At 48.6% G+C, this 10,916-nt stretch overlaps 1 protein-coding gene across 1 annotated transcript in view; it reads right to left on the reverse strand.

Annotated features, from left to right (window-relative positions):
- unc80 (unc-80 homolog (C. elegans)) overlaps positions 1 to 10,728 on the reverse strand; it is a 35,060-nt gene extending 24,332 nt beyond the window's left edge. The window contains exons 1-16 of the mRNA XM_031851781.1: positions 9,925 to 10,728; positions 9,403 to 9,451; positions 8,903 to 9,059; positions 8,474 to 8,685; positions 8,344 to 8,436; positions 7,756 to 7,879; positions 7,584 to 7,648; positions 7,161 to 7,303; positions 4,366 to 4,639; positions 4,094 to 4,228; positions 3,771 to 3,987; positions 3,169 to 3,309; positions 2,396 to 2,664; positions 1,906 to 2,247; positions 1,660 to 1,791; positions 1,202 to 1,349 (exon numbers count right to left, since the gene is read on the reverse strand). Of these exons, the coding sequence (XP_031707641.1) occupies positions 1,202 to 1,349; positions 1,660 to 1,791; positions 1,906 to 2,247; positions 2,396 to 2,664; positions 3,169 to 3,309; positions 3,771 to 3,987; positions 4,094 to 4,228; positions 4,366 to 4,639; positions 7,161 to 7,303; positions 7,584 to 7,648; positions 7,756 to 7,879; positions 8,344 to 8,436; positions 8,474 to 8,685; positions 8,903 to 9,059; positions 9,403 to 9,451; positions 9,925 to 10,016 (2,593 nt within the window). The 5' untranslated portion in view covers positions 10,017 to 10,728. The remainder of the gene's footprint in view (positions 1 to 1,201; positions 1,350 to 1,659; positions 1,792 to 1,905; positions 2,248 to 2,395; positions 2,665 to 3,168; positions 3,310 to 3,770; positions 3,988 to 4,093; positions 4,229 to 4,365; positions 4,640 to 7,160; positions 7,304 to 7,583; positions 7,649 to 7,755; positions 7,880 to 8,343; positions 8,437 to 8,473; positions 8,686 to 8,902; positions 9,060 to 9,402; positions 9,452 to 9,924) is intronic.
- Between the last annotated feature and the right edge of the window lie 188 nt (positions 10,729 to 10,916).

A 10,916-nucleotide genomic window follows, 5' to 3' on the forward strand; every position in this document is an offset into this window, starting at 1 on the left:
GCTCTAAAAATACCAGATGTAATCATTCAAATGTTGTTGCAGGCGAGTTTTGTCAGTTTCGGAGAGAGAGTGAGGGGTGCAGCAATGGAAGCGGTGCCTAGGGAAGGGTCTGATCAGGTGAGTATATTCATCTTATTGCTATATTTATTGACTGTTATTGATTATTGATCATGTGTATCTACCGATGTTCCTTTTTTTCGCCCTCCTGGACCTCTCACCTGCACTGCCGTACTCTGCAAGAGAAAAGAGGCGGGGCACAAGTTGATTGACATCAGGCCAGCACAGACATGTACGCGGTGTCAGAAAGGACGTGGCACCCCACCTCTGGGAGGAGGCGAACTCGAGACGCACACACACACACACACACACACACACACACACACACACCAAAAAACTCATCGGTTCAGTAACTTGCCAATTGCATGGTATTTTGTATGCTATGATAGTGCTGATTGTATTCACAGTGTACACACAATACTTCAAATCTCAGTGCAAAACTGAATTGGCATGTACAATGTGTCTCAATGCTCAGCAATAAAGCCACCGATTGAGCAGAGATGTAATGGGCAAAGCTTTGGATTGGCAAGTGTACAGAATGGATGAGTGAGTAAGGAAGGTATAGGATTCAGCTCAAGTGGGTGAAGTAAAAGAGGGAAGATGGAAGCAGGAGGAGGACGACATAAGGGACAAGCAGAGACAAGTGGAAGGAGGAAAGGGAAAAAAACAGATACATAAACAGTGATAGCGCTGGAATGCAAAGTCGAAGTGCAGGGTGAGACATTTGCAGTGCAATTCAGCTTTGTCAACCACATTAGAACATGATTACTAACTTTTTATTTTACATATAGCACCCACACTAAACAATTGAATGTGATATAGATTTGAATGGCTATCGTGTAATTGAATAATAAACATGTCAGCATTCTGACTTTTGCATTCTAGCACGGCCGTAGACGTAAAATAATAACTGCCAGATCAATCATCAATAAATCAATAAACGTCCGTCGCAGCCATACTGCACAGAATACTGACTTCTTTCTACAGCATCAATCCTAACCTGAATCATATCGGCATTCAAAATCACTCTCGGTCAAACCTAGCTGCACCTTAATTTGTGCATCTGCTGTCAACGCATAATGTGTATTTTCTTTGTGTGTCACGATCTGCGTCTGGTCCCAGTCACACAAACCAGCATACTTACTGTCAGTGATGGGCTCCATGCAGAAGCCCAGCAGTGCATGCAGGAAGTCCACAATGTTATTGAGAGAGTCTTTGTTGACGTACTCGCGCATTGTCTGTCGAAACTGCACCTTGTCCAGCTTGTAAAGGCTGGTCAGGCAGTTCTGGGCCTGAAAGGAAAGAATTGGAACAGGATGCACGAGAAGAATTAGAAGAAGAAGTCAGGGAGAAGTAGAAAGGCCTTGTTTGCAGGATGTGCTGTTTTCATCACTTTTCATTGAGTCACATGAAAGATATCAGCTGTCTAGATAGAATTGTATTTCTCCAATACAACTTACTATAATAACAAAACATATAGGCAATACGGTTAATAATCAGTCGAAAATGAAGACATGTCAGGCATCGCAAAACTGTGCCGATTTGTGGAAAGTGCGCACTGGCACAAAAGAGGTTCGGCTAAGCCAGGATAAAATGTCTGACCTGCATCCTGAGGCGATCCCCAGACAGTCCGCGGTGTCCCTCGCCACAGCCGTAGGCACAGCCCAGCGACTTTACTATCTTTATCAGCATGGTCAGAGCCAGGCGGTGAGTGCTGAAGCCGGAGCCCTCTTCCTGTTTTCATGTGAAGAACACAAACATCAACCCACAGGACTTTTATGTAGATATATTTAGATATCCGCCAACTTTATAACCGCTACGACTTCCAAAGATACAGAAAGAACACACCTTTTTATCATTATCCTTGTTATTCTTCACATCATCTTTGCTCCCTTGCTCACTCCCTCCACCACTTCCCCCTCCTCCTCCATCACCGCCTCCATCGCCCCCTCCACCTGCTCCTGCCCCCGGGACTGCCCCGCCTCCCTGGGCGCCTCCTCCGAGGCCCTGACCGGCCGTGTCTTTGGCCCGCGCCTCCTGGTTCTCCTTGTTGTCGGGCTTGGACAGCTTCTTGCCCATGCCGGGCACCACACCCAGCTGCAGCAGGCAGTCGATGATATTGAGAGCCGCGTCGCAGATCCTGGAACTAATGTCGTGGCTGAGGACGGCATAGAGAGCCCGCAAGACAGCCTGAAATACAAGAAGAAATTGCTTGTTTTGTCCAACCAACGGTGCAAAACCATAGGACAGAAAACTACCAGAAAGCAAACTGGAAAGCCTTCATCGGCAATTTGCAGGATCATTTACTGAAGGTTTCATTGAAGGACCAAACACTCACAGTGAGGTCCAGCATGCCGTTCTTCAGCACAAAGTTATTGGTCCCCTCGATGTTCTCCCCTTCCTCCAGACAGGAGTAGTTGATGCAGGAGTCGGTGAAGCTGCGCGGCAGGTTGGCGCAGGCCAGAGGCTCCATGGGGCTCTCCGGGACAGTGACAGGGTTACAGAGTTTCTTCATGTGCTCCGTGAAGAAGTCGGCGTAGCCCACGTTGAAGGACGCCACCGTGGTGTTGAACGCCGCCATAGTAATGGTGGAGATCTGAGATTGGACTGCGGGCGGCAAAAAGGAGGCAGTGAGAGGACGGTGCAACTGGATAAATGTTATCATGCAGGAGGCAACCGCGACCGCGGGTGGAATAACAGTTTTCTCGTGTTGATTGCTCGAATGTGTCTATTTTCAACACTGCAGCATTGTTCTATAATTAATATCTGTTGTTCTCAGGAAAGCTAATAGCGTGCTTGTGCTGCAGTGTGGAGGAGAGCCTGAAGACAGCACTGTTATTTGTATGTAAATTAGCATTATCATAGGAATATTATATAATCCTGTCCTATTTCTGCTCCGCAGGTCTCAGTGGAGCCAGAATCGTCCGGCGTTCATTGTAGCTGATGGACAGTAATATTATTATAGTTCAAACTGTGAATAACATTCTCAATTTTCTTTTGATTAGTCGGATATTTGCAGGATAGAGTGCTGTATTATTTGCTGTATTATTTGGAAATGTGGCTTTATCGCGTCTTCAGATCTATTCCCCTCACCGCAGCTCTTCTCCTTACCCTCTTTGACGGTGTTGTCGCTGTGGCTGTTGGAGTGGTCGGGCATGTCTCTGAGCAGAGAGTGGTGGGAATGAGAGTGTTTGGCGCTCAGGCTGTCGGCGTCTGCAGCTGTGTCTGTGCTGCCCCGCCGTGTGAACTTGCCTGGAAAGTGACACGGACACGGATAGATACATCAGGTTGAATCAAAACATACAGATGCAAAAACACAGTTAAAAATACCAGAAGTCCCTTTTCATGCATTTGTCCTGCATCTACTGAGTAATTTTAGAAAATGTCACCCTGGGAATGTAGTGAATTTGAAGCAGCAGCTAAGCCAAGTAGACATATAACAGTATGGTGACAGTATGGGGTTCATGGAAAGGAGGCTTTAAAAAGTCACTAACTCTGAATAGTGTCTTTGTGCCTTGAGCACAATTTAATCACACTTCTCAAAGAAGAGAGCTAATAAGACATAATGTTAATGAACTGACCTAATTCACTAGCTGACAGCCGGATCCAGACAGAATCCTCTGACTCACCAACTGGGAGCTTAGGGGAGAGGAAGCACGACTGCGAACTGGTGACATGCAATCTATCCTGATTATGAACAGCACCCTGCCTACCCATGATGGTGGCCTGCCAGCCCCCGCGGTCCAGGGCCCGCCGATCGTCACCGAGGCCAGAGAAGCTTCCAAAGGAGAAGGTGCTGCGGGTAGGCGAGACGTCCAGGTGGTCCTCGTGGAGCAGGAAAGGAACGCCCATGCGCCGCTGACGCTTCTTCCCCGTGTGATGGAAGGGGATGGAGCCCTTCCTCTCACGGTCCTCACGCCGGTTCTTAAACTAAATCAGAAAAGGAGGACAAGGGCTTCCCAGTGAGAACCGCAATCCTCTCAGTCCTGCAAACTGATTCAAACGTATATTGTTTTTGCCCACATCTGGCTCTAACCTTCTTGAAAATGTTCATGCCCAGGTCGGCGGAGAGGTCTGGGACGGCCTGTCGACGGAGGCTGGTCAGAGAAACCTTCGTAAACGTCTCTGTGCTAAGAGATTTTCCCTCTTCATTGCATTTCAGACTCATGTCCTGCAAAGCACAGCAGAGCGTCATGGTCAGTGCATGGACATCTGAAGGATGTATGTATTTTTGCATCTTTTAAAAGTTGTCATTCACACCACAAACAAAAAGACAACTACTACATTCCCTCGTCTTTCCGCCATTACCTGAGTCTTGTGGGTGTTGACCAGTGAAGGCGTAGCAGCCACCATGGAGCTGCTGCGTGGACGTGGCAGAGGTGTGACCAAAGGTTCGGGGGTGCGTTCAGGTCTCTCCTCCAGGATCTGCCTCAGGCGCTGCAGGTAGAACATCAGGGCCCAGTGCACGCCCTCCTCCGTCCAGTGTGGCTGCAGCAGGCAGCGCAGCACCGCCACGTCAAAGTAAGTGGCGTAACGCGCTCGTTGGGCCAGGGAGGTTGGCAGGCCGGCAGGGGCCGATGTCCTTAAAGAAGAGGGAAGGGCCACGGTTTAACACTTTCGTACCAAAAAGAAACATTCTCTACTGGGAATAAATGTCAATAACTCCATGTGACACATTGCTTTTACCGAAAGCATGATGGGAACTGAAGTGCCAAACATATTGATCCAAAATGAAGAAGATCCATTAAGATCACTGACAAAATGCCAAGTTATGGTTGAACTAACTATAAAAATGTAAAGGTCTTGAATGGAAGCGACAGTGACATTATGGAAATCTGACACCTGCCTAATCAATGGCCAAATTAGGGATCATATAAAAAATTACACCATGTCACGGCCTTTCCTTTTGTATTAGCCAGTCGTCAACTCCCGCCACACTGTTTCGTTAATAATGCATCAAAGGAGGATGGTAAACAAGGGCAGAGCCCCCCTCTAGCATCATTGGGAGAGCATGGGGGAGAGAGGGAGCCTAAGCCTACGTGAGTCCACTATAAATAAGCCGGAATGAAGGTCAGCGGTTGGTGAGCTGCAGAGCGTATAGAGCACCACGCAGAGTGGAGAAACATATTGATATACCATGAGAGGAGGAGAGAGAGAGAGAGAGAGAGAGAGAGAGAGAGAGAGAGGAGGGCATTTAATCTTTGCCGGTGTAATAAATGGAGCAGGAAGAGATGGTCGATTTCGACATGAATCACTTTGAGAGCGGACAGCAGATGGAGGCAGTATCGTGTTTCACCGTCTCGCCGACACTCTGCCTGCTGCTGTTGTGTCAGGTCACCAAGGAGACCCGAGTGACGACAGCCTCCCCAGGCCCTCCCGAGAAGAGGAGGCGGCCCCCTCCCCTCCCAGACTCCATGCGGCGGGAGAGATGCAGCAGCCAGCGGTCGCCATGGAAACTGCCTCAGCATCGGCAGCGCACTCTGAGTGGCGGATGAGTAAGCTGCACTAATTCGCGGGGCCAGAAATGATTTCATCCGGGCAGTTGTGGCGCAGAGGTGTGTGAACAAGAGGACGAGATAAGAATACGAATGCTGACATCGCCTCTGAGCCCGAGAGAGAAAGACGATCCAGAGCGTGTTCTTGATTAGATCCTCGGATTGAAATCTGCTGATGTGGGCCAACTGCACACAGCCCCACCCCTTTGTGGATCCATACAGCGGGAAACCAACAGCTTGAAAGCGTGAAATAAATTCCTACTTACAGTCAAATCCCCTCAAATGTCTAAATTCTCTCTTAATGGGAATCTAATTGACATTCAACTCTCTTTCCTCCCTAACTTTGCTCTCGTCCTATGCAGCTTAAACATTCCCACCACCAACACTTAGAGGAAGCAGTTTATCGGTCATTATTGAGTGTGTGCCGCAAAACAATAGGGATAAATCTCTCCCTTCCTGCATTACCACGTGACTGCTCAAAACCCCTTTGGTGTTTGAGTGTATGAGGATATAACTAGCTTGGGTGGGGGCTTATTTTGACTTGCAGTCAGTTGCTGGCTGTCAGAGTGATCATGAGAAGCATTGGAGGGACTTATTTGGTTGTCGGAATGAGTTGAGATGAGCAATGGATGGCTTATCAACCTCTTCCTCCTTTTCTCAGCCTCTCAGCCTGCTGGTCGGGTGATTCAGGAGGATGACAGAGAAGACACGAGAGACTTAAAAACACAAAACACCCACAGAGGATGTGCGAAATGCAAATGTCGAAAGACTCTCTGCACAGAATAACTCAGATCTAAAGATTCGTCGATTTAATCAACCTATCAATTAGTCGACTGGATGTTAGTCAACTCTCATTGTGAGGTACCGCTCGCCGGTCAAACGTGCCTCGTCTGAGCCAAAGCGAGATTGAGCCTGAGTCTGGCAGAAGAGACCGAACAACGCCAGACTGGCCGCGCACAGACCAAATGAAGCCAGGCCGTGTCATGCCAGACCAGAGACACTGCCAGCATTAGACATGAAGCACATTACTTCAGCATAATTACCCTGGTTGTGGGGACAAACGTCAGATGGGTGTGCTAATGCTCAAGCAAGACAAGGCTCTTTATGCGTGTGTGCTGACTGAGGAGACAGTGCAGCATTAGAGCAACACATTACACAGGGGAAGGAGGAGCTATTCATATACTACGCTAGCGCTCACGAGCTAGTGGAGCGAGCTGTGCTGTGCTGTGCCGTGTGTGTGTGACAGACGCCGCCGCAGGGCTAAATGTTTCGCCATCAACAAGATGATGGCACCAGTTCTGTGTCAGCGCGGGTCACTGCACCGCTTCAACACACAACTGGCTTCTTGGGTATACGTCACGTATGTTATTCAGTTATGAAAGCTTTTGTGAAAGCAGTGCCATTAAATCACGTATCGACCGTTATGGATCGACACTAATCATTAAGGTGGTTTCACTGCATGATCATCTGCTACCTCCTCCTGCTTAACAGCAAGCCTGAATGGGCAGTGGACATAAGTCCTGAATAAAAAATCAATACACACCACACATGACCAAGTGCTACCTATCTCGCTGCCTCTTGAGGTTAAATTGATTCACGGGTGCTCACTTTTTCTTGGAAGGGCCCTTCACCGGTGGGGGTTGTTGGGAAGGGCCACCTTTCTCGACCGAGTTACCACGGCGACAGCTCCGCTCTCCGGCCGCGGGGGAGGAGGAATCTGATTGGGCGGCTTCGCAAACCACCTGGAAGCCCTGTGGGTGAGAGGGAGAGATGGATGGATACTGCAGATGGGGGGAATAAACAGGAAAGACCTGATGATTAAAGGCTCTGAGGTTGGAGGGAGGTTCCTGTCATGACCCTGGCTAACCGCGCTAATGCTCCCGGATGGCTGGCTGCTAATGAATATTAGCAGCCAGCCTCAGGGGGATGTTGAAAGGGGGAAGGGAAGAAGCCTCACACTCCTTCCTGAACACATTCAATCAACACGAGGCGATGAATCAGACATGATCTAGGCATAAAGCGCTCACTCACCATGGGACCCGGGTTGCCAGATCCACAGGGGCTGCACTGGTTGTTGACTGGGGAGTTCCTCTTCGCTGTTGAGACAGGCGGAGCAGATTACACGTCTTAATTATGAACAAACAAAATAGATAACCGCTTACAAGGGACCTTCGTGGCCGTAAGTGAGGATTTTTTTCTCCACCTGTCACAATGTTTCTGACTGGTTTGATGAGTGCAGTAAAGGCAGAGATGTCAGGCTGGCGGTGCTCCCACATTGGCTGCCATATCACCAGACCGCTGGCCAATCGAAAGGTCAGGTCCGACTCCTTGAAAAGAAATTATACATTTAGAATCTCATTTATAGAGGAGGCGGTTTTTGCACATTTAGCCCTTCTTCTCAACCATCCAATTATCATCCAATCAATGTAAGAAGCAACTTGTTGGACGTTTTATGACTTGAAATGCTTAGATTTAATCATCTTGTTGGACTATTCCACAGTGCACTGCTATTATGATATGATCACTTACATAAGATACAGTCATTGATTGTTCAGTTGGGAAACACTGGAGTATTGTAACCTGACCCTTGTATCAGTACACACTGATCAGTAGCCAGAGGGTGACACTGAGTATGTGTGTGTTGGAGGGTTTGATATGGGACAGGCTGAATAAATCTGCTGCGAAATAATTATTTTTACAACAGAAAAGAGTACAACTGCACAGTTACAGTGGATGGAATTGATCCTGCATACTGGTGTATTCCAAGGCATTTGTATCTCCAGGTACGGACCTTTATCCGATGAATAAGCGGAGCGAACAGGAACACAAACAGCTCCACCGTGGCCATACTCTTGTGGAACAGCTTGGTACGAGCATGCTCATCCTCCTCCAGCAGGGAGCCGCTGTGCTGGAGACCCGACCCCCCCCAGGGCAGAGCCGGAGCATGAGCCGGGAGCCCCCGGGGACGAACCCTGGTTGCCCACCGGCTGGAGGAAGGCGCTGCTGCTGCTGCCCCCCGACCAGCCGTGGCTCAGGCTGGGCTCGTGGTTGCACTCCTGGGCAGCGTCCAGCAGCATCCAGTGCAGCGTGTGGAGCAGCTTGGTCTCGGCTACGCCCAGCTTGTCCTGGTGGCCTGTCGGAGGTCAGAGGTCAGGGTGATGAAGAGAATGAAATATTAAAAAAATATTGTATTAGTCCATTTTTAGATGTACTGTAAGTCAGGCAGTTCTGTAGCTGCCCTGTGGCTGAAAGAAGAATCAGTTTTGTGTTTTGTTGAATGAGGATAACCTGGATAAGGCTGTCATCGCAATACCTAAAGCGCACCTAATGTGTGTGTTGCGTGTCCTCACCTAGCCTGTTCCTGTTCGACAGCAGGATGGAGGTGCAGTGGAGTACATGAGGCAGGGCCGCCTGGACGAGCTCCCAGCGGGAGATGCTCTGGATGGCCTCTGACAGGGCCGGCGACAGCCCGTGGAGCTTATTCTCCACCAGCACCCGCTCAAAGGACTGGGGAGGCAGCCAGAGAAAAGGAGAGAAAGAGACATCAGACAGGAACTAAAGCCTCTTTCTTTGACTATCTAAATGCCCCCGTATGGCCCCAAGCAAGGCGATGCCCGTGGGAGAGACAGAGGCAGCTCTGTTTGGATCCAAAGGGATCTGGATAAGCGTCATTATGGATATGAGTTTGCAGAGGTCTGGCTCCTGGTTAATGGGAGGAAGCAAGAGGGAAAACTAATTTGCTAAATGTAAAATCAAGAGCCCACTTGATTTGCAGGTGCATTAAGGTAAAAACAGATTACAGGGAACGGAGCGATTGTTTCCCCACACACGGCATTGTGAAATAACTCACCACACAAGATGCTTCATACTGTTTTCCCAACTTTGGACGCAGAAATGCACTGAGAAACACAAAAAAAACACGCTTATATAACATTTAAAAAAATGCTAAATGTAGGTTACACCATTAAATCTCCTCTGTCAAATCGTTTTTCTGACGATATATACTGCACAGGACATTTTGCACAAACAGGAGCTGTCATTTCACAGCAGCTGATCCACAGACCACTTGTTTTCTTTGGCCCACTTTCTGTATTTGCTTTACAGGTGTGACATCATGCATTCTGCATCTGTCTCCGTTCACAGTTGACACTCCACCTCCCCTCCATTTACAACATTCAATGAAACCAGGGAACTGACACACTCAGACTATCCATTGATTTATAATAAGGCAATGCATTTATTTTGACGCTGAACAGGATTAAAATGCAGGTGGCTTTATATGTGTGACACAGCTGCTGTCACATCATTGATCCTCCTTATTCTCGGCAATGGCAAACACCTGTTATCAATTTCCACTGAAGCACACACTGACCTGGTTTGCCTCCATAGGAAGGTCTGGATGGGGAACGGTATTCCTTTCCCGCACTCCGGCTCGTTGTCGTCCAGGCTTTTCCTCTTCACCATTTTGGCCGGACCTGCCTGCTCGCGACCACCGGGACGCGCGCGCGGCGGCGGCTGCGGCTGCTGCTGCTGGCTCTGCCCAGGTGACCAGCGATCTTCGCTCACGACATGATTGGGTTCGTCCTGCGTAAAATGGCTGCAAGTGTCGGTCGGTCGGTCGGCGGCAATAGAGAGAGAGAGAGAGAGAGAGAGAGAGAGAGAGGGATAGAGATAGAGAGAGAAGGAGAGAGAGAGAGAGAGGAGAGCGCTCGGATTTCAGCACCTCCCTTACCGGACAGCGACAGTTGATCGGCGTGCTAATTTATTTGGCGGCGGAGCTTAAAGACGCAGTGTGCGGCTGCGCCAGATGTTGTCCGTCTCAACCCTCTGCCTTGTGCATCATTAAAGGAAATGACAGCGTTTGACTGAAACACAAACGCCTGTAAAACACGCGTTGAACGGCACCCGGATGGTGCATTCACACGGGGCATAATCCTTCAATTGGATGTCAACAGGTTGTTTAACAACACAGGTGGACGAGGTGGTGGGCTGTGAAAGACACTCTACTGATTCTTATTTTCTTACAGACAACTGTGAAAGAATACGGGTCAAAACAAGCTTATTTACTGGCTTCCTAACCAACAGTTAGCTTCTACAACTCTCGTGCCTGTGCGCGAAATATGAAGCTAACTACCAGCTGCTAACTTAGTTTAGCACAAACCGGGCAAACAGTTAAGACTGGCTTTGTCCAAAAGTAATACAATTCGGCTTCCAGTTCCTCTGAACCTCTCTAACAAACACGTGGTATCTTGTTCACTTAATTACCAGCTGGTAACGTTAAATATGCTAAATTGTGGCCACCTGAAAGTCGTAAAGCGTGACCCTAGGCGGCGCTGTTGTACATAACTACTTTAATAAAAACAT

Source organism: Anarrhichthys ocellatus, unplaced genomic scaffold, assembly GCF_004355925.1.
Source record: "Anarrhichthys ocellatus isolate YVR2014 unplaced genomic scaffold, GSC_Weel_1.0 scaffold12, whole genome shotgun sequence".
Taxonomy (NCBI): domain Eukaryota; kingdom Metazoa; phylum Chordata; class Actinopteri; order Perciformes; family Anarhichadidae; genus Anarrhichthys; species Anarrhichthys ocellatus.